General features: G+C 35.2%; 3 protein-coding genes across 7 annotated transcripts; 2 read left to right on the top strand and 1 right to left on the bottom strand.

The window, feature by feature from the left end:
- Positions 1 to 1,440: 1,440 nt before the first annotated feature.
- On the top strand, positions 1,441 to 13,208 carry LOC139769960 (uncharacterized). 4 transcript variants are annotated; one of them, XM_071701503.1, is made up of 11 exons: positions 1,441 to 1,592; positions 2,662 to 2,765; positions 3,021 to 3,167; positions 3,593 to 3,790; positions 4,267 to 4,452; positions 4,537 to 4,702; positions 5,006 to 5,117; positions 5,537 to 5,665; positions 7,004 to 7,045; positions 12,566 to 12,693; positions 12,886 to 13,208. In XM_071701503.1, exons 2-10 carry the CDS (start codon positions 2,674 to 2,676, stop codon positions 12,568 to 12,570), a joined length of 1,077 nt encoding a protein of 358 aa, XP_071557604.1. In that variant the 5' UTR covers positions 1,441 to 1,592; positions 2,662 to 2,673; the 3' UTR covers positions 12,571 to 12,693; positions 12,886 to 13,208. The 4 variants fall into 4 exon arrangements, with proteins under 4 accessions (XP_071557604.1, XP_071557603.1, XP_071557606.1 ...); XM_071701502.1 differs by having other exon boundaries at positions 8,143 to 12,693; XM_071701505.1 differs by lacking the exon at positions 5,537 to 5,665.
- A 5,213-nt stretch (positions 13,209 to 18,421) lies between these two features.
- LOC139769959 (uncharacterized) lies at positions 18,422 to 20,292 on the bottom strand. Its single transcript, XM_071701501.1, has 2 exons — positions 19,910 to 20,292; positions 18,422 to 19,788 (listed from the first exon to the last, which is right to left on the bottom strand). Exons 1-2 carry the CDS (start codon positions 20,178 to 20,180, stop codon positions 18,614 to 18,616), a joined length of 1,446 nt encoding a protein of 481 aa, XP_071557602.1. The 5' UTR covers positions 20,181 to 20,292; the 3' UTR covers positions 18,422 to 18,613.
- A 1,677-nt stretch (positions 20,293 to 21,969) lies between these two features.
- Pnkp (Polynucleotide kinase 3'-phosphatase) lies at positions 21,970 to 25,587 on the top strand. 2 transcript variants are annotated; one of them, XM_071701500.1, is made up of 8 exons: positions 21,970 to 22,157; positions 22,888 to 23,375; positions 23,536 to 23,781; positions 23,852 to 23,923; positions 24,226 to 24,504; positions 24,647 to 24,928; positions 25,024 to 25,085; positions 25,366 to 25,587. In XM_071701500.1, exons 1-8 carry the CDS (start codon positions 22,010 to 22,012, stop codon positions 25,487 to 25,489), a joined length of 1,701 nt encoding a protein of 566 aa, XP_071557601.1. In that variant the 5' UTR covers positions 21,970 to 22,009; the 3' UTR covers positions 25,490 to 25,587. The 2 variants fall into 2 exon arrangements, with proteins under 2 accessions (XP_071557601.1, XP_071557600.1); XM_071701499.1 differs by lacking the exon at positions 21,970 to 22,157 and adding an exon at positions 22,164 to 22,344.
- The last annotated feature ends 236 nt before the right edge of the window (positions 25,588 to 25,823 follow it).

Raw genomic sequence — 25,823 nt, 5'->3', positions numbered from 1 at the left:
ACCGCCTTGGCTCACACACCAGTCTCGCCACCGTCGCGGAAAACGTGCAACGGCTCGTTCGATTTAAATTACGAATGGCCGACCAATCGCCGCGGCGCCGGGTCACGTGACCCGGCGGGAGAGCTAGCGCGCGCGCCACCCCGCGGTCGTCGACCTCGCTTCTCGCGCTCCGCGATTTCTCTCTTCTCTGCCGAGATTTTAGCGAATCGGCCGTGCGATTGGCCGCGATCGAGCTCGGTCGGTTCCCGATTGCCCACGTTTCTGATTGGCGGATTGGCCAATTCCACTGACAATTCTGATGGACAAATCCAGTGGAAAGATCGATTCACGTGAATTTAGGGCCAATCTACAATCAGTCATCTATCGGTGTCGGATGTCGGATGTCGGAACGTCTTTTTGGGCTGGTCTACAATGGGTGTTGTAAGTCGTAAGTCGTAAGAATTGGCCAATCACAGTTCATTATTCTTCGACCGCAAGGAGAATAAAATTTGGGAAAAACCCAGGCTTGCAAAGCTGCTTAGAAACGGTTTTTCCCAAATTTTAGCCAAATTAATTAACGAATCTCATTAAACTTATGCTCGTTTTAATCAGTAAGACCAGCCGCAACCCGGTACATAGCCGGATTTTCCATTTTGGCTCTTAAAAAATTTATAATAAATAAAATACGGACTCGCAGCTAAGCAACCCGACAGAGGTCGGTAGTGTTACTCCTGTCGACCCTTAAATAAAGTTATTGCAACATCAGTTGGATGACCCCGCGGTTGAAAATGGGAACGAATAATTACGATGCGAATTTGACTCACGCAGTCCTTGCAAATCGATGCATCTTTTTCCGCCCAATGCTGCAAATTGCTCCAGACGGACTCTCGTGCGCATGCGTGAGTTACATCATTGGGCACGTGATCAGCTTCAGGCTCGTCACTCGTGCTAACATCGACATGTAGTGTCGCATGTCGATGCGTGCTAAGATGTCAAACTCTTTTTTTCGAGACTCATATAAATTATCGAAATTCTTTGTTATAATTTACGTCAATAATGTGCAACATATTAATTAATATCATAGCAGCATAAAAATATCTTTATTTTTAAATAATATATATAACGGATAATATATATATTATCTGTTTTATATTATAAAAGTCTGGGGGCCGCATCTGGCCCGCGTAGATTGGAGACCTCCTACTTTAGTCAACATAACTACGTTTACGCGAGCGTTACTTCTGTAGTAACTTACGATAATTTACTCGTTTACGCGGAGTAAATTATCGTAAGTTACTACAAAATCCTGTTTACGCGAAGGAAAATCCCGTTTACGCGAAGGAATTATCGTAAGTTACTACAGAAGAAACGCTCGCGTAAACGTAGTAATAATAGAAACCTAACGGCACCCACTATTCCAGAGAAATGGATACGCGACTGCGACGAGTCAGCGTCTGCTAGCGTCACGCCGCTGCGCACGCGCGGTATCTGTCCTATCCCTCCAATTCACAGTACTGAATACTATTTCCGCCACGGTAGTGGACGTCCATTTTGCTCGCTTGCCGTGCGAGCGTCTCTGATTTATGAGCCGTTTCTGCACCCGCCTGCTCATCGTGAGTAAATGCCTGTATCTGATAAATCGCGTCGTTCCCTCGATCTCGCGCGGCTTTGCGCTCAATTAAATTAGACGCCTTCCGAGACGGGTCCTCGCACAAGTTTTTGCACAGAACTCCTTGGGGTAGCGTCGGGTACGGTGATACGCCGTGGTCCGCCGTTTTTTCCTCGGATATCTCGCCGAGACCTGAAGTAAAAGAGAAAGGGCAAATAAATGGATTCACATGCACCCACGTGCACCGTAATTCGGCATTGCACAGCCGCGTAGAGAGAAAGAGTTTTAATTGTTATAATAAGTACTTAAAGGCATCGAGAACTAACGTCGCACAAGGCATTTTTTGTTAAAAGAATTTGGAGTAAGTGTTATACTGAGAGTTGCTTTGCCGGTTGGATGAGTGTTATAATCCATGTGACTACGAATTGAACGTGTTCTGCGAATTTGTGGATTGATGGATTTAATGTCTTGGAGAATCTTTGACCTTTTAATTCTCGGATTTGTGATATCTGAAATTTTTCTTTTCTCAAGCCTAAATTTTATAGATATATATTCTTGCTTTATTAGACTCTGAAATTTTTGGATTTATACATGTGCACAGTTGAACTTCTCTAACTCAAATGCCAAGGGAAATAATTCAAGTTATAGAAGTTTTGATTCATCAAATGTTTCAAGCTTTAGAGATACGGAGACAAACAATTTTATATAGTAACTTAAAGAATATATTATATTTATATATATTTATATATAATTATATTTTTGTTGTGTCAACTTATTAAAAAGACACAAGTTCTATTAAACTCTGAGTTATAGAAACTCTTTTTAAGACACTGAGGTCAATTTTGAAATAACTTGAGTTGTAGAGAGATACAACTAAGTAACTAGTGTGCCCATAAATACTTTGACTTAATCTATTTTCCTTCGACTTGTAGAGATTTTCTGTAAGAAATAAATTAAAAATCTGAATTGCAGAGGTTTTCAAGTTAGGAAGGTTTGAGTTAAAGAGGTTTGATTGTATCTTACATTTATACTTATATATTTTGGGTTTATATATGGATCGAAATACATTACAGGAAGCTTGAACAATGGACGGAGCACCAGGAGGTAGAGGTGGATTCCGAGGCCGTGGCGGTCCTGGTGGATTAATGAGGGGACGTGGCGGTTTTGAGAGAGGAAGGTAAAGGACTTGTTAGAATAAATACACAGGAGAAAAGAAACCTGCATTAAAATCCTTAGGAACATTTGCTCCGGAGAACACTTTCTTTAAAACTATGTTTGTTTCTTTATAAACTCTAATAACTTGTAAAAAGAAACATGGCGCAATAAAAAAAACCAAACATTTAATGAAGTTATGCACATATAGAGATGCTTGTGTATGTAATAAATTATTATGAAAGAAATAATGGGATTTATTTGTATTGTTGCGTAATAGAGGTGGCCCTATGCGAGGCGGTAACATGATGCGAGGTGGACGAGGCAATGGGCCTGGCGGTGGCATGAGAGGAGGCCCGCCTATGAGAGGCAGGGGTGGTCCCCCCAGGGGTGGACGTGGTGGACACGGTGGACATTTTCCTCCAGGGTAAGCATTTCTCTAATATATGCTTTATATTATACCTAGGCTATGTTTGCTTTGGGCGCTTTCGTGCTGAAAGCATCAGTCTATTTTTATTACTCATTACATGTTGAAAAAAGATGGCGTGAGGGTTTCAGCACGAAAGCATCCAAAGCGAACGCAGCCCCATTATCATATTTTATGAGATATTCAATTTTATCATTAATTTATAAACTGTACATTAATCTTCGTCTCTAATATGAACTGTATTAATATGATTAATACATTTTATACGCAATCAGTATATCATTACTTTGTACTTTTTACTAATATATTTTGATGAATTTACACGCAATCGCGAAATGTGACTTCAAGAATCAATTGCAAAATCTTATAATTCTTTTGTTTTTGTTAATAAAGTTTATAAAATAGTTTTTTTGTCATTTACATAGTCCACCAGATGGAATGTCTAGCGGACCTGGAGGTGGTCCGCCACCCCTAGGAATGGGTGGTCCGCGAGGCGGCGGAAGGGGTGGCGGAAGTAATAGCTTCCGCAGCAGAGGCAGAGGCGACTTCAGCAGGGGAGATAACCGCGGAGGTAGCAACAATTTCCGAGGTCGCGGCATGGATAGGGGTAGAGGAGGATCTAGGTGAGAGAACTAATTCTCTAATAAGCACCAAAATAATTAATTTATTGAAATCTGAACAAAATTATTTATTACTATATATATCTTTTGCAGTCAGTTTTTTTTATCATAAATAGTCTTGAAAATTTCTTGAAAGATTTTATTATACATATGAATATATTGTAGATTTATTTTTAAATCAATAAAGTTTAGTTTGTTGACATGATAGGCGATAATTTAATAAACGTTTTGTTCTTACATGATGCAGTAAAATTACATATGTTAATTTTATGGAAGAGATTAATAATCTTAGAAAGTGGAGAACACAACAGTAGTATTCTTATTTAATATAATATATATAATACCCACTATGTGATCAGTTTAATTAAAAATATAAAAATTATTAAAGAAAAAATTATTAATATGGCAGGTAAAGAAATCTACTGATATATCAGATTATATTTATTATTTTTTAATTCAAATACAATTCATTCTTTCAGAGGAGGATCGAGTAGAGGTGGACCAAGCCGTGGCTTTGGCGATCGTGGTGGCCGGGGGGCTGGTGGACGTGGTGGCCCGACGAAACGAGGAGGAGGTCCACCTAGCTCCAGTGGACCCTCCAAGAGGCCGCGCTTTGATCAGCCGTCTTCCCAGTCATCCAACGGCTATGCCACTCAACCACCTAAGTAAGTATCCTAGGAGTTTTTATTTGTAACGTTTGAGAGCATTTTTTTCTTGAAAATCAAAGACTGAAAATTAATTTAATGTAGCCAAGGCGGTTACGGAGGTTCAAATAACGCTTACGGCGGCCAACAACAACCGCAGCAACAACAGTCGGTAGGATATGGTGGCGGTGGCTATGGCTCGCAGCAAGGCTACACACAGTCTTATCAGGGTTATGAGAGCTATCAGCAGCCCCAGGATTATGGGCAAACGGTAAATGAACTTGATACGACAATATGCCCGAAACAATTCTGAAAGCTCTTTGGCAATTTACAAATACGGATCCGCCATTAATTTTTTCCAATTATTTGAGTCCTTCTGTTTTTTCTCAGTAATTAAAATACATTCTAGATTTTTAAATTTAATTAAATTTAATTAAACAAGTCAAGTGAATTTAAGTAATTACAAATGTTTTTAATTACAGTCGAAATCGATAGGATCTCCTATTGATGTTAATTTAAAATAATTATTTTTAATTAAAAGAATCCACGATTATTTCGTCTCTTTTGATTCCAGGGTTATCCACCGTCCGCACCAGATAACAGATACGGCGGAGCGTCATCGGTTCCGGCTGCAGGAGGATTCGGCGCTAACGATCCCTACAGTTACGGCAAAGCTCCGCCATCAGGTGAGTTGTAGATACCAAAATAAGAGGTCTCGTGTTGTGTGCGACGTTGCATCGTTGCTTTTCTATTACGACTTGGACATCTTCGTCTTTCGCTAATCAATTTCGATCAATCCTTTGTGGCTTTAAATAATTTTTTTCTTCTGCAGCCTCCAAATTTTTAAATTTTTAATTCTAAAATTGATATAGGCATCCCTGCAATAATAACTTGAAATAAAAATTCAGGTCGTGAAGAGTAAAATTGACGCATTTATAGTAACGTTGACAGTATTTACCACATAGTCTCAAGTACTGAGTATTCAAGGCACTCAAGGTTGAGTACACATGCCACAACCGACTGATCGAGTACTCGAATGTCGAATTGAAGGTCGGCGGAACACATGTACAGCTAGTTTAATTAATATTACATAATGCATGTCCAGCCAATTACCAGGAGGCAGTGTCAGCTGCGGGGCCGGGGGGCGGGGGCGGTTATGCCCCTGTCGACCCATATGACGACCGATCTAATGCCAACATAATCAACCGGGGTGGTTACTCGACGCAACCTTACGGTTAGTTGTTTCGTCCGCTGTCACCATACCGCTCACATTATATACAGTTCATTAACTATGACCGTTGGAGCGATTCTTAAGGACGCGTTTATCGTCGAGATGGAACATTGAATTATCTGCTCGGAAAGGTTTCCCATAAAGAAGCGTCACGGTGTCGTAAATTGATGCATCACAAAGTCATGGTAGGGCATTCAAATGACTATTAATCGATAAAACGTTAACTAATTTTAGTAAAGTATTAGTTTATTATGCTTTCTATGCAAAATTTTTCCGGCAAATTGAACGTTGAATTCAGAACAGTGTATTATGATACACACACACAATGCTCCTTTCTGACAAATAATTTAACGTCTCGTTTCCCGATAGTAAATGAGTTCTTGAAGATCGCTTTTATCTTCTTGCTCTCCGGGTGACATCCGTGTTCCCATAATAAAGGCGTTAAGCATGATTCCGATTCAGACGAGAAACGATCTGATTCAGACGACAGAGAAGGGAGCAGACACGCGGTCAATTTTTTTCAATCGCATAGATCTGCGTTCTAGAAATTTGGATACTTTGTATTTCTTGAAATCTCAACGTTGCTAGAATCGGAGTTTTCTTTTGCTTTAGAATTTTCTTATGTTCTCATTCCTTCTCGGATGTTTGGATTTTTATATCGTTAGATCTGCGTGGAGCTTCAAATGTTTTTTTCCCCCTTTCGAACTGTATTCTGCTCGCGATCGATGCGAAAGAGTTGCGCAGAGTCACACAAATCCCATTCCGGACAAGAAATCACATGTTGGATAAAGATCCTTTCATCAAGACACCAGCACTGCAGCACTGCCTCCTGCCATCTTTTATTCCAGAAGGACTACAAGGTGTTCGTGAAATGTGCAATTTCTTTCTCACCTAAATGACAAAAATATACGTACCTATATATGTATAGATATCACATTATCACGTTATGTCCTTTGCTATTTTCTTTCAGTGTATTTTCTACTATCTAATTTTATTTTATATATATTTTGCGTTTTTCTTTCTTATATAATTTATAATTCAATATTGTGATATATAGATTTATTTAATTTGCAAATTTTAAAAAATTTTCTTAAAAATTGTCTTAAGCAATTAGGCAATATTAATTAATTTTAAATTATTAACAAACTCATTTTCTCGTGGAAATTCTGTACTTTATCATAGCTGCTTCATCCATTCGACTGTTGTCCCAGGACGAAGCTCTTTTTTTTATTTCGTTCGACTCGTTTCAGATATTTCTCGTCTGAGTCGTTCGCCTCTGTCTATTTTCAGCACTCTTCGTGAAGCATTCTTCGATAAATCGTGTTTTTCTTATGATTGCAGATTATCCGAGTCAGGACGGTGTTTATGGGAAACAGGACTATGGTAAGTACAACTCGCAGTATAGAAAAATTCATTGACCAGAGGAAAAAGATTTAGCTAAGTCGATTGGAGAAGGAAATTTGGTTGTAGATGTAAAATCAATTAAATAAGCAATAATAACATACAACATACAAGAGAAATATCTAAAAAGTACAAAGAAATATATTAACGACGTACGTCAACGTTAATTTATATACAAGATTTATACACACATTTTCACAAGAAAAGTATAGAACATTCTATAAAATTCGAGAGACTTTTGGATAATTAGGGATTAACGAAATTTCGTTATATATAAAACGTAATAATCGGGGACATTATTAAGACGATTCCGAGAGATTTATGAATTTGAGAATTACAATTCCCACTAAGATCAGAGAAATTTAGTTAAATCATATCGAAATCATATTGAAAAACCGAGCGAAAATCACAGTTAATACTGCACATAGTGTAACGGTTTGTAACGCAAAAGAAAAAAAGAAATGTTCTGTAGGGCCGGACGTAGCATTACAATTTAACTATCTTACGCTGCGTTAGGCACGAATGCATTACAAGAGATATTTAACGACATTTAACCAACCACTATTCCGCAGTATACCGAAACGTTTGCAATATGTCACGAGAACACTCGCAGTACTAAAAGAAGTATTTGCAGTTCTACAAAAGCGTTTACATTATTACAAGAGCATTTGCAATATCATGAGAACGTAATCGCTAGAGAAAGATTCCTACAAGTCTGTCCGCACAATATTTAGAAAATATTCACAAGATTTTTGCAATGTTTGAGCGTTAGCAAGATTTAAAAGACTGTCCACGAAGATAAGATGTTTGCATTACAGAGCTAATCTACAAGAAATCCATTTTTCTAGTGTTTAAGAATCAAACGAAGGCAAATTAAATTTTGGCGTATATTGTACACACACATACACACACGTATACGAAAAACGTCGAAAAGTAGTAGGCAAGTAAAAGTGGATAGGTAGCGATATAGAAGAATCTACATAAAGTAGGTCGTTCAGTTTTTTGTGTATATGTAGAGAAGCAAGATCACTAATTCTATTTCTCGAGTAATGGAACGGAGGAGCTATGGTTGTTTGCAGGTGGCAGTGCTGGTTACCAAAACGCCCAGTCTCAGCGACGTTATTAAAGATATCCGTCACTTAATTAATCAATCACTTAATTAATCAATATCCGCTCATTAATTTTGTATATCTAAGTAGAGAAACAATTCTCCCAGGCGAAAAATAAAACACAGAACGGATCGAATCCGTCGCACGAGAAAGAGAATAATGTTCTCTCCTGGTGAAATATGCGAGATACGATTGTTGATGGGAGAAACGGTGACAATCGAGGAATCTTGAAGCAAAATGACGACGTTTTAAAACCCGGGATGTGCTTCCCTGGACAAGTGACAGTTGTATATGACAATATCGAATGATTTACCTCGGTTTTCGCGAAGGTTGATCTGACGTACATATATATAATGTCGAAAAAGTTGGAAATTAATAATCAAAATTATTTTATACGTGAATGTACTTTTTTGCCTTCAAAAATTTTCACATTTTGCATGTTCAAAAATTTCAGTCGCATTCAGACTGGATTGTCGCATGTGTTTAAAGAATCGTGTTGCTCTCAACGATCCTTGAAGGCCCTTGATTTTCTCAGTTGATTCCCAGCTTTTCTAGGACACTTTCCTCCGCGTCACTTTGCTTCCAAGATCTTTCACTTCCGCTTGCTCTGTCTTCGTCTCGTGCGCGTTGAACGAACTTCTGATCGATATGCCGCTTGACACGATGTAGGGAATACATATTTTATACTTGACAATTAGCATATACACACTACATTATTTCACTACATTATTACGTCGCTTGTACGACAATCTACGATTAAGTCCCCGGTCGAGCGGTAACTTCCTCGACCATTTTTCTCTTCACGATTTGCGTAGCGTAATTTAACATAACAGTAATAAACTAAAGAGAAACCAGCAATGACACAAAAGCGATAATGACGACACTGTAAGGTCGTCGTCCTGTTTTGTAAATAGAAACCGTAAATAAATCCTTTTTTTTGGTGGAGAGGAAAAAGTCATGGCAAACGCGCGATGTAGAACTGTGTACTTCATCCCTTGAGGACTTTGAAGGTGGATAACGTTAAACATTTGACATAAATACTTCTTAATATGTCTCGACAGTCGTTCATTTGATTAATTGATATCCAAAGTTTATATCTCACTAGAATTAATCGAAAATACCGAAGTCATTCGGACTTATTGGAAAGATCATTTTATAACTTATTGTAATTTTTATTTGTCAAAATTACTTATTTTATCATTTATTGTAATTTTTGTTAATATTAGGTTCAGCAGTTTTATAATTTATAATTATTTAAATAATTCTGCAATCTACCTTGGTATAGATAGATATGATGCTTTCCATTTAGTGACACAAGTTCACACACGTTGTTCTATCTTTAATGGCAAATTCAAAAGACAGAAATAAATAAAGACAGAACGACACTTATATCGTCTTGTGTCACTAAATGGAAAGCACCGATAATTCAAAACCGCCGTCAATAATCAATCATTATCAACCTCGTATACTGGAGACAATCGTCAATTAACAAATTAATTAAACAATTTTTCACCAAGTTAAACGAAGGCAGAAACTTTGTTGCCCTTTTCTTCACAATTAGCTATGATTGCAGAAAAGAGTCTCGATATAAGATTCCTTTCCTCGACAGAGAATTGTTCGGCCAGCTGAAAGAGAGAAACCAAGTATGAATTTAACAATTCAGTTATATAATGTCTAATTCTCTGTTGTGCATTATTTTATATTGGTTAACGAAACACGCTTCAATAATTTGTAACTGTGTTTATTGTATACGATACGTCTTTTACGAATAACTCTATATAGCACATCATGTTGTTATGTCCCGATCTATTGTAAACGATCGCTCGATAAAAATGAAAGAAACATTGGAAAAAAAAAGAAACTCGAGAACAATCAATACATCGAAGAACTTATACCCTTATCCTTGTTGTCACCTTACCTTGCGGCAGGAGAAACAGAGAAAAACGGAAAAAACCAGCAACTGCCCTAGGAAGACAGGCTAATCGAAAAAGAACGAATATGGGCGAATAAGTGTGATAATTGAGACGAAAGATTATCTTGGTAATATATATAGCGATAAGAAGTAGGTATATATGCGAACACTTTTGGGAAACATAGTAGATTAGATGCCATTTCGGATCCGAGATACCGAGCCATTTCTTTGATCTACGAATTCTTCGGATCGTTTGGAGTCGATCTTTTCTTTGACGAAGATTCCAAAGGCGTTGTTAGATTATAAGCACACGAATAGGTAGAGAAATTTTAACGGTTTTGTAAAAGTCGAAGATCAATTCGAGGTATTAGTTAATGTGGAAAATTGTGATAACGGATAATGACCTCCTTCGACGTTTTCAGTAAGGAAAAATCGGCTCCGAACTGGTCAAAAAATACATAGACGAAAGGTGAAGAGCCGGATCTAAGAAATCATAATATCCAGGGTTTAGTTAGAGAAAGGTAAAAGTAAAAAGTATATAGATAATATTATGAAGAAAAATATATACGATTCCAGTGAAAGTATATAAGATCATATATAAGTTTAAAGATTTTATTCTAAAGCATAAAGAGTTTTACATATTAATTTCACAATAACGTTACTATTTCAGAAATATTTCACCCCTGAGTCATACCTAACATAGCGTTGGAAATAATTGACAAGCCCAGATATTTAATAAGTAGCCCGACATCTTCTTGTAGTTTCTAAAAGTTCAAACACAATATTATTTAGTACAATTTCGAGTATTATAACTTAAAAAATATGATATAAGTACGATTATAGAGCAATATGATATGAGTACAATTACAGAATAATATGATACGAGTACAATTGTAGAGCTATATGCTATGAGTACAATTATAAAGAGCAATACCATATGAATACAATTATACAGTAATAAGTACAATTGTAGAGCATGTGGATGTAGAGTTTGAGCAAAAGGTACTTAAAGGTAATAATGACCAAACTTGACGAAAATTGAGTTTATTTCACAGGCGTAGCAACAAGCTGAGATACTTAGGAAACAATGAATGAAAGTCAGAGGGCGAGAGACAGAAAATATCGTTCCTCCAGCCGAGAACCAATGCCAAATTCGCTAAAGATTACCCTTCCCCGTTTAAAAGAGAAAAGACAAATCGATAAATAGTGGGTGCAGTCCAGTTTAGCGCTACTCAAAGCAGTTGCGGCGCTGACTGGACCGGCACCTAAAGTGAGTAAAGTTATTTTCGTTAATTGCACATGTAATCCAGCAATAAATATACAAGTTTGAGAGCAATAGAAATTAGCTAGAGTCCTTGAATTTAAATAAATATAATTGCTTGAGGTTCAGCTTGTTACATGATGTAAAGTGACAATCTTTCACATTCGGGAAGTAAATAAAGAAAAGAAAAGTAGTTTGCCATAAAAAAAATACAGCTTCTTTTGTGCACACGATTATTTTTTTTAATTGCGTATCTCCTGGAACCGAGTTAATGGTAAATCGAAGACGATTGTCAATCAATGATAAATATTAACGACAAGTATGCTATTTGAAAACATGAGAAAATGGGAAAGAGAACGAGCAAGAAAAGTAATAACTAACGCGCGCAATGCGAAACACTAAATATTAAAAATGAAAGTCAAATGCTCGAGTATACCTCAACCCAAAAACTCAGGTGAGTAAATACAAATAAATATCTATCCATTCTTTGTGAACAGCTATCTATTTCCGGAGAGAGGACATATATAGTTATGTATATATACATATCTATATCCGAGTTCATTAAGAGAACAATCGATTAATTAGTTAACAGAACTTCGAACTACTGCATTTATCGAGTGTAAAAGTGAATTCAGCGGAATAACAAACGTAGTGACAATTAATTATAATAATGGATCGTTGAAAGATATTCTAATGTCATCATAGGCGATCGAATTGCTTGCAAAATAGTCTCCGTTCAATTGTAACAAACATAATTGCGTTTCTTTATCTTTATGTCTCTCGTAGAAACATACAAGAAGTGAGATCAAATCACGACGACCGAAATAAAAAGTGCGTATATAGAAAAACGAATGGAAAAGATTCGTAGATTCATACTTTTCACGAGTATTCGTAGTAACACAACCGTTATTGTTACAATAAGTTCCCATAGATGAATTATCTTGCCGTTTTTACACGCACGGCGGGCGTCAGATCGAGAGAAATAACTAAAAGCGCTAAAATCGTTAGGAAGGCGCTGAACGAATAATAAAAGTGTAATAAACTGATTCACTCGATAATCAAGTAGGCACGATTTTTGAGTAAACGAGCAAAATATTGCAAACGACACTTCGTAAAAACATATAGACAAGTTTAGCTTAAATCTCTAAGACGAGTGCGAAATTGATTTCATAGTTTGATCACTCGGCTCCCGTCTGATTTACTGATGTTGCTTTCTCTAGGTTGATCACAACGGCAGCAAGTATAGTCGCCGAACTGTGACGCCCAAGAGATCACCATCAACATGGAATCATCGATAGCCGGGCATAATCGGTGTCGCAATCATGAGGGCTGAGAAATCACGCACCTGGTGAGCTAGAACTAACGTTGCATATACTAATAGTATACTATCTATTATAATAAGTATCTAATAGTTAATATTATATAAGTATTACCATATACTTATATAATAGTATATACTTATTGCTGTTCCTCTTCGTTTCCGGCGTTGCGCATGTCGCAGATATAAATGTATGCCACACACGCTATATGCTTTCTACAGGTGAAACGTGAATAGCAAGCCGCATTTTAGAATGGTATCCGAGTTACAATTGGCATCGCCCTTTTTTCCTGGATGTTCGCCTCCTTGTTGATCCCAGTTCATTATTCTTGGAGATTGCTTGTCGCGGGACTTGAATTTGGAGCGGGTTCATCGCCTCCGTTTCTTTTCCTACAAAAAAGAAACACGAATTCGATCTCTGTCTTTTCTACATACCTAGATCTTATCTGTTAATTTTGAAAAAAATTAGGTGTTTTTAATATTGAATTTTTGTATGAAATGTAGTGAACATTTATTTGCAAAAATAAAGGCTGTTTATTCTGTTACATACTACCATGTGCTATATATGATGATTCTAATAACGAAAACGAGTTACGAGTCTTTTTCAGGTCCATTTTACAGCGAATTCGACAGACATGAACTAATTTGCTCCAATGTTATAAAGATTGTTATACATATATGAGAAGATTTAAGTAACAAAAACGTATATCGATAAAATATTCAATATATATTCCGATAAAAATCCAATAATATTAATATTAGATATTTTATTGATGTCGTCAAGATCGTTTCATTATTAATGATTTAGGGTGTCTTTGATCAAACTCCGATTAATTTAATCGATTACATTAATTACTTATCGAGTATTATTGCTTCCTCATAGAGGAAGCTTTGTTTTCGTAAATTTCGTATATGAACCTTTGATTGCGTATAAAGTTGGGTCTAGTCAACCAAATTTAAATGAATTATATATGAAATAGGGGTAGAAGAAACCAAAGAAAAGATTGTTTTTTGAGTTTTTGATGCTAATATGTTCAGAGTGTTCTAAAACGTCGAAATATTGCATTAAGGTGGTTCTTGCATTTAGGTCAAATGTAGATAGCCCAGAAAATATGATATTAAATGAAAGGTTAACGTTCCTAGAGTGTCTGAAAAATTTCGAATTTTTTTACCGCTTGGTTCCGGAGATATATGTCCGGAAACTTTGCCAATTTTACATGGTGATAATAGGGAAAAGAGGGTCAGATCGCACATTTATGGAATACGTTCATACTTCTCCAGTAGATGAACGAATAAAAAACTGTTTAATCGATGCAATAAACATTTCTAAAGATACTGACGCGACACCAAACTGATTGACCGTACCATATATAAATAAAGCGGAACTTTCGACAAACTTTCGGCAACTTTCGACGTTTCGACACGACACGAGAGTCATGGCGGCCGTCTTGAGTGGCTGCTTAGCAACGTCGCACGCGTCAGCTGACGCACAAGACGCGTGTCCTACCATTCTCCCACCGTTGAATGGAGGTTATAAGGATAACATATCTTTTTCGGCAGTTGTATGAATATATTCACTATCGCGAAATTGTAGAAATTGTGACGTATATTTTTTCTATTTTAGTATATTTTTCTCTTTACCGGCGTGATCACATTTATAGTTATATCACCAACTCTAGTCAAATTTGTGACTTTACTCTGATATTTTCAGTTTATAGCAACGGTTAAATGAGAAAAAACCTTAAGGAATAATTAATTTTAATGTATGCTGATTTTTACATACTAAATCATTCATATTTGTCAATATAGTAACAATAGTTGTTTTTGTGACTTCAAAGTACTGTAAGAACCACCTTAAAAAAAATGTCCGTATGTGTGTGTTTCCGCAAATATTGAGATATCGGGCTTAATTTTTTTTTAATCGATAGGGTATTATTTAAGGAAGGTTGGTATTGAATTTGGCGATGATCGGTAAAGGGGTTCTTTTTTTTTAAATTTTTGAATTTTTTTAGAAATGCCCGTGGTTGCTCTAACTTTTGTAAATTTTGAAATATTGGGCTATTTCTAATTTTATTATATTCTTCAGTCTTTTCTACCCCTATTTCATATATAATTTTTTAAGATTTGGCGAAGATTGATGAAGAAGTTATCGATTTCTGCTCAAAAAGTTACATGTATAAGTTGTATATGTAATTTTATATAGAGTATCATTAAAAAAAGGTTCGTATTTTGAATTTGGCGATAATCGGTAAAAGGATTCTTTCTTTATAAAATTTTGAATTTTTTGAGGATCGGTGAAGGAGTTACCGATTTTTGCCTAAAAAGTGGACAAGTTATACATGTAATCTCTATATATAGAGTAGGTATCATTAAAGGAAGGTTGTTCTGAGTTTGGCGAGGATCAGTGAAGGGATTATCGATTTCTGCTTAAAAAGTGTATAAGATGTACATGTAATTTTATATAGAGTATTATTAAAGGAAGGTTGTTTTGAATTTTGCGAGGATCGGTGAGAGGGTTACCGATTTTTGCTTAAAAAATGTGTAACAATTTTTGCTTAAAAAATGTGCAAGTTATTTGATGGATAAAATATTATTTAAGGAAGGTATTGAGTTACTTTACTGGATACACCAAACCTTCAAAACTCTATTTATCTTTGCTACTTGGAGCATTACATTCTGGGAATACGACAGTATATCCTTTAACTAACGGATAAACTGTCGTATTCCCAGAATGTAATGCTCCAAGTACGATGGCTAGTCGATTTGCCTAACGTCGAACATGAATGTTTCTCGATCCTCCGGACTGAGTTGCTCACCCAGTCGTCGCACGTTGTCGTCTCTCTCTCTCTGTCGTCAAAATTCCACTGTTTCGTACTAAAGTACTCGAAACACTTGGCGAAACAAATTGTGCGTGACATTTCAGCACAATCTACCTCCGTATATCTTACAGGTAGTGTGTGCTGAAATGTCACACACAATTTGTTTATCATGGCGGAGCTATGGCAACGACCGTCCGGATACCAGAGCACATTGTCCATCGGGTGTAGCCGGCAATATTTAAACGACAGATCGACGAACTGCTTCCAAGTTGTAGGATTTTGCTTGCCGGTGCAACAGTTGTAGATCGGGATGGTGTCGGTGCGTTGCGTGGCGGTCCTCCATTGTGATCAACCTAATGATTTGCGTGGCAAATCAATATCCATATCAATTATTACGCGTCCTTTAAAAAAATATCAGGGATTAGAAAAAGACAAAAGTATTTAATAATATATAGTTATTCATTAATTTATCTAATTATTGTGGCGAGTATCCTACCTGAATTATTTCGTAAAATCTTTGAATATTACTTTCAGGCAGAAAATACTTTACATCTCTGTTTCCGCGATAAGAGTCGCCCACGTTTCTACATTTTTTACATAAAATCACGAATGTTAGATTTGGCATTGAAAATTCATTGCAATAGTTACCTTTCATTTTTTTTTAAGATAAAATGTATTTAAAATCTGATGTACGAATAAAATAACATATTAAAATATCACAATAAAAATCTGATTTTACAAATACTCGCTATTTAAAAAATATTCGCGTAAACCTCGTATAAAGATAACCCAGATAACACAAGCATTTTCTACGAATATTCTATAAATATTTTTCGAGAATATTAGAATATTTCCACAATATGCTAATAAGATGGAAATAATGTTTTATGAATATGTATAGAATGTCAAAATGGGACTAGTTTTAATATTAAAAAATAGATTGAAAGAATATTCTGTATTACATTCAAGGAATATGAAAAGAAGCTTTATAGAATGTCAAAATAGAACCAGTTTTAATTTTTAATATTGAAAAATAGATTGAAAGAATATTCTGTATTATATTCAAGGAATATGAAAAAAAGTTTTTTAAAACTATCTGAATAATGTTTATAGAATGTTCCAAAAATACGTCATCCAAATCGTACAGCAGATGTTTATGGAAATATATATTTTATTATATATTAAAATGTTTTATCATATATATATATATATATATATATATATATATATATATAGGTATATATGATAAAACATTTTAATTCTCACTTTTACCTTTTCTTACTTTTTTTCCTAAAATATATATTTGCATATACCTGCGGTTATTAGATTCAGTAGGCAGCGTTTAACATAAAAAAAAGTCAGAGAAAAAGTTTTATAAAAGTCTCTGAAATTTCTCGAAATTGGAACGGAGAATTTAATTAACTAATTTCCTTAGGAATTGGAACAGGAATTTCAATTAAATTTACTATATTCCTGCGGCTGAAAATTTTTCTCTCTTATCTAAGTCCAATAAACGATTTGATTTGTGGCAGCCGCGAGGTTGCTTTGCGAGAAGCTCTCGGCCTCTCTCAGGATATCCTAGATATTCGAGAGGACGATACGCGTCCTACCTCCGGGAAATCAATTCGAGGTCTCCCTCTGCCTTCCCCCCCCCCCCCCTTCGCGAAACAGGCCGTTCAAATATAGCTCTACATCTATATACTCTGCTTATCTATATTTTGTTAGGTATCCAAAATGGATAGAATTATTATTGTTTTATTGTTTAACGTATGGACACAAAGATGAAAGACAACGATTGTATAATTAGAACTACAAATTATATAGTTAGAAATTCTATTTTAAGCAATTCTGTCGATTAAATTAATAGGAATTTGTTCGGAGGCTCCGTTAGCTGTGAAAGAAGTTCTGTATGCATTCTAAGAGAAAGTCGTTTCTTATTTGCAAAAAGTATTATTGAAATCCAGTTCTAAATTAGTATCGTTCCACGATAAAGTGGTATCATGATAAGATATTCCACGATAAGGAATTTCTTTCGGCTTTCGGACAGATCGTCGATCTATAATAATAATAATAATTTGTGAGTTTTGGAAAAGTGTAATTAATTAGAATAAATTATATGATAACTGAAAACATTACATTAATTTATTCTCATACATATATCGGTCATTATTTGCTTCTTAAAGTTTTCTAAAAATATACTATTGAGATAGACGAGTGGTAAGTTTGCAATCTATTTCAACAATACATATATTAAGTTTGGTAATGTACCTATTCAGTTATTTTATTTATAAGGTAAGTTTAATTCAGTTTTATTTTATTTTTTAGAGAAAAGGACAGCTATCTCTAAAATACACACATTTTGACATAAGAAAAATTTAGATTCTGTTACGGAAGGAATAAAGATTTTTATATTAACTTTAAATATTTCTTTTTTTAATGATGTATTAATATTTTCAATTACGAACGAATAAGTACGATAATTTCTTAAACATTAAAAATCCAAGTAAAAATTGTAGGTTTCAAAGTTCAAGACAATTGACAATTATTAATGATCATCTTCGCTAATGAAGACCGTGTGGTAAAAGTGAAAGTATTAAAATTATCTAAAATAAAAAAAGTAAAATAAAAAAAACTAGGTAAAAACTATTGGGATCTGACATGGAAATGGGGCTTAACCAATATGTATATGGCGTAGAATAGGTAACATTTTTGATGGACTTCAAATACTATGTTATACCAACTCTGTTATAATAATGTTATCCATGGAAAATATTTGTGATTGGGCTGATGCAAATCCTACGCAGAGAAAATTTATTAAAGGCAAAAGTTGCACTATTTTAAAAGTTGATAAGATATATGTGTTGAACATTTTAATAAACTACTTGATATTACTCATTATGTAAAATGAAATAAAAAATATCAAAAATCCAACTGCAGAATTAAATTTTAACTTTCTTTATTTAATAAACACACAATCGAATTAAGTACCAGCAAATTACAAATTATACATTTGTTTTTTTTACAATTTCTCATTATTTGACAGATAATGTATGTATTATAAAAGGTTTATATTTCCATAAATTTATTATAAAAGGATATAATTATAAAAGGATTATATTTCCATAAATTTATTATCGTTGAAGAATGGACAAACTCATATTAATTGTTGCACAAATAACTACAAAAATGTCTCCTAAAATCGGTACAGTGGGCATTTTTGAACTTACAATTTTAAAAGCTTTTATTCTCTGATAAGATCGTTCTACGTGAACTCTAGCTGCAGCTATTTTACATGTCAAAATTAATTCCGCTTTAGTAAATTGCTTTTTGTCTTTCAAAAATGATGGTCTTATGCATTTAAAACGATTTAATTCACATACTTTATCAATTAAAATCCCTTCATCAACCATTACTGCGTCATCAGGTTGCAATAATTTTACTAAATTACTTTGTTCAAATATAACTGTGTCACTTACTCTTCCACTATAAGGCCTACTAACATATGAAATATTTCCTGCTGGTGTAACACCGGTCATTATTTTACACGTTTTATATGTCGGCAATTGACAGCAAAGCTTTGCCGGTTGTTGGATAAAAACTTCAGTGCAATCAACTACTACTCTAACGTCTTTAAAATCTTCAAAACACGGTGGCAATTTTTTTGCAATTTCCTCTTTTGATGGCCAAGAAATTTCTACTTTCAAGCACTTGCTTAATATCTTTATCATTTCATAGAATACTCGCTGACAATGCTTTGCTGTGCAACCATACATAATAGCTAAGAAGCTATATGAAGCATTTTGTTTTAACTTTATGTATGTCATAATAATTCTATCTATCATATTCATCCTGACGTTACTGTTTTCAAATTTATCTTTATGTACTGCAAGTTCTACGATTTCAGTAATATTATTTAAAATTTCAAAAGATTCAATTCCTGTTAAAGTACTTAATTCGTTTTTATTTTTGATAAAATTAACGAATTTGTTGACTTGCACCTCAGCATTTTGAAATAATGGAGCACTAAAACTTGGGGCCTCCTCGGCCTCCTCAACAGGAATTTCATGTGCAGACACAACTGCAGGACTTTCTTCTTCATTGTTCGTTTCTTCTTGCATTACAGGCCTTTCTATTTGAATTCTTTGCTCTATTAATTCTTCCCTTTGACAATTCCTTCTTATTCGTTTCTGGATTCGTCGTGCTTCATCAGCTTCCGCTACACTTGAAGTTTTTCCTCTAGTACTGCTTGGCAAATTGCGCGATGGAACAGCAGTTTTCTTCAAGTGTCTCTTTTTTAAAACAGCATCTATCACCAAATTATTCACCGTTATAATTATTATTGAAAAAATGTATCATTTACACATTCAACGATACATAAGTTAAACAAAATCTGAAACTATAATTTTCTCTGTTAAAAATTAACTTACCTGATGGTCGTATATAATCTTCTTTCTTGAAATGCAGCGAACACACTCTCATATGAGGGTTTACTTCCTCGATTTTCAATGCCCTTTTCCAGGCTTTAAAACGATCAATTTTTTCTGAATTGCCAAATAAATGTTTGAAGTGTTTATTAGGCTTGGGAAAAATATGAAATCGAACATTTAAATTTTTCCGAGCCTTACTTTCACAACCGCGAACTGAACAATTAACTTTGTTGTTATAACTACCACGCGGGGGAAAATGTTCAATATCCATATTATTTAATATAAAATTAATATAAAAATACAACGCACAAGTCGGTACGACTGCAGTGACCGCACGCCAAGCCTGTAAAGTGTAAACAATGGGTCTGTTTCTTTTAGCTGCACTGGGCTGCACTGGGCTGAACTGGTGCAATAAGTTAGAGTGAGACAAGTAGGGAGCTTTCCAGCAAGCGACACAAGTCGACACAAACGTCATTCTATCTTTCTTTTTTGGCAATGAGTAACAAAGACAAAACGATACTTGTGTCGATTTGTGTCGCTTGCTGGAAAGCTCCCTATATTATGTTTCACTCTAACTTATTGCACCAGTTCAGCCCAGTTCAGTCAGTGCAGCTAAAAAAACAGACCCATGCTACGAGATCTGGGACCTTATTCTTGAGTTCATTCGCAAGAGAAACGTATGCGCAAATGTTGTTCTTACAGAAAAGTTGCAAGTCGATTGGCTATTGCATAGCTTTTAACCAATCAACTTGCAATGTTCCTGTAAGAGCAGAATTTTCGCATACGTTTCTCTTGCAAATGAATTCAAGAATCGAGCCCCACCGTATTCTCGAGCCTGCCCTAATGATTTTCGTAATGGCTTCTGCACACAGGACGCGGAAACGCTTGCCGCGCGGCAAGAAGCGACGCGGTAGCCAATCAACGTGTTGCTTTTCCGTAAGAACCAAAAGTTTATTGGCTACCGCGTCGCTTCTTGCCGCGCGGCAAGCGTTTCCGCGTCCTGTGTGCAGAAGCCATAAGTGCCCATCTACAATAGGTGTTTTAAGCCCTAGCCCTAAGAAATTGACCAATCACAATTATTCTCCTCAAATTCAATTGTGATTGAGTCCCCATCTACAATAGGTGTTTTAAGCCCTAAGCCCTAAGAAATTGACCAATCACAGTCAATTATTCTCCTCAAATTCAACTGTGATTGAACAATTTCTTAAGGCTTAGGGCCGATATCACAGTCTCCGATTAACGTGATTCTCCGATTAAACTCACTCTGCATCTCTTTCTAACTGTCTTTTCGTCTCTTTCTAGGGGGACAGTTAGAAAGAGATGCAGAGTGAGTTTAATCGGAGGATCACGTTAATCGGAGACTGTGATATCGGCCCTTAGGGCTTAAAACACCTATTGTAGATGGGCACTAAGCGACTTTCTATTTGAAAAGCATTGAATTTCGCATGCGAGTTTCATGAAAACGATTCGGGCCATTGCACGTAACAAAAATTTAGTTTTAATCATAAAGGTGCGATTTCACGATGACACTCGACGCTGGATTCGAGCGTCAAACAGCGCCAAAAAGCTAAACTGTGTTTAGCTTTGACACTCGATGCTCGAATTCAGCCAATCCAGTGGTTAGGTTATATTTCGCGTCCCTCTGAATCTATCACGTGACCAGATTTGACGCTCGAATCCAGCGTCGAGCGTCATCGTGAAATCGCACCTTAGGCCCAGTTTCACAGTGGCCAGTTAGCTTAACTAGTAGTTAACTCTCACTCTCTGTCTCTTTCTAACCTCAAAGGTTAGAAAGAGACGGAGAGTGAGAATTAACTACTAGTTAAGCTAACTGGCCACTGTGAAACTGGGCCTTAATGCTGGTTCTACAATGGGAGTCGCAAAGTCGTGAGTCGCAAGAATTGACCAATCACAGTCGATTATTCTCCTCAAATTCGATTGTGATTGGTCAATTCTTGTGACTCACGACTTTGCGACTCGCATTGTAGACCTAGCATAAGGCCGTAAGAAAATAGACCAATCACACTCGATTATTCTTCAAGCGCGAGAAGAATAAAATCGACAATTGACTCTTCTGCATTGCTCTGCATTGCTCTCACAATGAGCGCGCCTGTCAAGAGTTGTTACTTACGTAGCCTGGAGCACCTGGAGGAGACTCCGAATGTTTATCTACCGGACAATACTCCGATTTACGTAGGACGCTCGCCGGAAACTGGCATCACAGATGTGAAATGTTCGCGGCAACAAGGTCGCGTATTCCTCGCAAGATTTTTCCCCCGCGTCGTTATTTACAAACCGAAGATAAGAGTTCGCTGCACATAACGCTTGAACTTTCATCTTCGTTTATGCAAAAGACAATTACAATGACAAAATGTGAATAAGAATATTGAATAATGTGATCTTTTAAAGGATTCTGATAAATCCAATATGTTGAGGTTAAGTTCTACTTTTTGATGTATTCAATGTATTCAATGTATTCGACGTACATAATAATTCTAAATAATTGTTTAGAATATGATCAAGAATGAACATTAGAAATTGAAGAAAAATTAGAAACGGAGTCCTAGCTAGAATATAATAATCAAAATAGACAGTATGGCGAATAGTTTTGCTTGAAACCTTGGCTGCATTCCCTTTGGACGCTTTCGTACTGAAAGCGTATTCTATCTTTATTGCACATTTATATGTTAAAGAAAGATAGAATACGCTTTCAGCACGAAAGTGTCCAAAAGGAACGCAGCCCTTGTCTTAATTAGTCTTATAAAGGATTTAAATAAGTACTTTTAAATTATAGGGTCCTAAAGAGAAAGCATTAAGATCTAAATGGTGGAAAGATGTCGGAGTAAAAGATTTAAAGAAATTTGAAAATTATTTATACAATTTACTTTAATTATTTAATTTACAACAAGATATTCTTATATTTGAGGGTTATTTGCAAGTTATTGATACAAATAAATACTTTAATCTATCTTCAACAGTTCGTCTATGTGCAAACTATGTGGAGGCTATCGTCACAGTTCAACAAATTGGCCCACACCCTTGTGGTTTTAATGGCTTTAAAACTCAGAAGGGTATGAGATTTGTGGCCAGACACGATGACCGATTAGAGCTGCTTTACGGCAAGCATGCCTACGAAATCGAGTTTATCCCACCGCCAAGTGTGGAAAATTTTGCATTGAGAAAGAGGTCGTATGAGTCAGAAACAGAGGAAACTGAGAACAAGGCGAAAATGTTGAAGCTGGATAATTGCTCTGCTAGTCGCTCTGAAGAATCTGAGAATGACAGAGAAAAGGAAGAGAAATTAGCTTCGAATGGCGTACATTCCAATCAGAAAGGATTCAGCACTACTTCTAGCACATCCTCTGAACAGAGCAATGAAACCTCAAGTACATCTGCAAAGTGGGACAGTATTGATAATGGAAAATTGTTAATTTATACGGCGTTGTCCGTTCCAAACCAAATAAAAGTAATTTTAATTATCAATTATAAGTTTTATTTAATACATGTTAAATAGTATTATAATAAATGAAAGAAATATAACAGTAAATTTTTTTATAAGCAATATATATATTTTTTTAAACAAGATTTTTACGAACATTAATGTTAAAAATGAATTTTGCTTTTAGGTGGCTGCATATGATATGGATGGTACTTTAATAAAACCTAAATCCGGTTTGGTATTTCCAAAGGACTGTAATGATTGGCAGTTGCTATATCCAGATGTACCTGGTAAATTGAAGCAGCTTCATACGAATGGATATAAAATAGTGATCTTCACAAATCAGGCAGGCCTTAGCACCGGCAAAGTCAAGATCAACGATTTCAAGCGCAAGATCGAGAAAGTTGTGCAGAAAATCGGCGTCCCCATTCAAGTATAATATAATCATAATTATAATTTCACTGTAAATTATAATGTTTTTACTTATGTATTATACTTCTTAGGTTTTTATCGCTGTTGGAAAGAGCATTTATAGAAAGCCAACAATTGGTATGTGGGAATTACTGGAAAAAGAGGTACATAAAATAACTTTATATAGATAGTATAAAACAATACTAAATGTATAGCATATCTCAGAGCTTTTATAGAATTAAAAGTATATATACAAATCAAAAAAGCTTTTTTTTTTAAATATCTATGTAAAAAATTTTATATTTTTTGGAATTTCTCACAAAAAATATATTTTCCACCTCTAATTCTTCACTTTATTAAGATATAACTAATTCGAATTCTATAATTTCTTTAGTTAATTAAATATAAATATTTTATTTGTCTAATTTCTGTTTGCAATAATTCCATGATATTTGTGTGACTACAGAAGAATGGAGGCGTCGTAATTGACAAGGCTAGTTCGTTCTACATTGGTGACGCCGCTGGTCGGCCAAAGAATTGGGCTCCAGGAAAAAAGAAAGATCACTCAAGTGCGGATCGATTAATGGCGTTGAACTTGGGCATTAAATTTGAGACGCCTGAAGAACACTTTTTGAAACACAAAACGCCGCCTTACGAGTTACCCAAGTTCAATCCGAAGAGTCTGTCGCAGACCGACGACATATGTAAACCTGTAGACGCAGAATTAACGCTGAAACAACAAGAGGTAGACAATAACAAACTTTTAACATTAACTTTTGCATATAAAATTATTTTTTTGGAGATTAGACATTGAAAAGTTTGAAAGAAGATTATTTACATTAAAATTATTTGATTCCTAATAAAATTCTTTTCATATCCATTAACAGGTGGTACTTATGGTCGGCAGCCCAGGCTCTGGAAAATCGCATTTTGCAAAGAATTATCTGAAGGAATACGGATACGTCAACAGAGACACTTTAGGCAGCTGGCAGAAGTGCATTGCCGCAGTCCAACAATACTTGAATCAAGGAAAAAGTATAGTTATAGACAATACCAATCCCGATCTAGCTTCGAGAAAGAGATACATTGAGGTAGCCAAGAAGCGTAATGTCTCGGTCAGATGTTTCGTCATGACGACAAGTATAGAACACGCGAAACATAATAATAAGGTAATCGGAAATTAACATTAACCGTCATCGTGTGAAGGAATCGTATGAAGTGATGTTTCGGAAAATTCTAATTGAACTTTATTATTATATTACAGTTTCGCGAGTTGACTGATCCAAGCCACATTCCAATTAACGAGATTATTATCAACTCCTATGTGTAAGTAGATTTTAGATATATAAACTTGAATGCATTTTTACTTAAAATTCCGTATTATTTTAACCATATAGGTTTAACTTTTAGGCTTTCTTTTATCAAGACACAATGTTATCTGTCTATTTATTACTAAACTATTAGATCTTAAATAGAGATTTGTGGAAAGTTAAGAATAGATAAGCTAGCTCGGTCTTGATAAGAAAAAGATTCATTTCATGTGTCAGTTGATTATTATGTTATCGGTCAATATTTAATATCAAAATTTTTTATGTTTTGTGTACAGGAAAAATTACGTGCCGCCAACTTTGGAGGAAGGCTTTAAGGAAATAGTGGAAATCAATTTTGTTCCGAATTTCCGTAACGAGCAAGATCGAAGACTCTACGAGATGTATTTACTTGAGAGTTAAATCCTAGATTATTTAAACAAATAAATTCTACATGATGTAAATTGAATCGGACTATTTTTAATATAATAATGCTAGCAATAAAAATATTTATTACATTATCTATTGCACAATCCATCAGCTATTTAATCTATTACTTATTATCTATCTAATATTATTTGATCTACAGAGTCGCAGAATTCCCAAAAAATGAGTTTTTATTTTACATGACTCCTCAAATTTCAAATATTCGAAGATTTTAGTAATTAGCATAAAATTTAAAAAATCTCTTTAAAGACAAGCAATTATTTAGTTAAAAATCTTTTATTTTTAACGGCTTGAAAATCATAACACTTTG

This window comes from Temnothorax nylanderi, unplaced genomic scaffold (genome assembly GCF_030848795.1).
Source record: "Temnothorax nylanderi isolate EJ_2023f unplaced genomic scaffold, tnyl_v1.0 TNYL_tig0026_pilon, whole genome shotgun sequence".
In the NCBI taxonomy this organism is placed as follows: Eukaryota; Metazoa; Arthropoda; class Insecta; order Hymenoptera; family Formicidae; genus Temnothorax; species Temnothorax nylanderi.
Note: the sequence above shows the minus strand (reverse complement) of the source record. Positions and strands in the feature narration are given on the sequence as shown.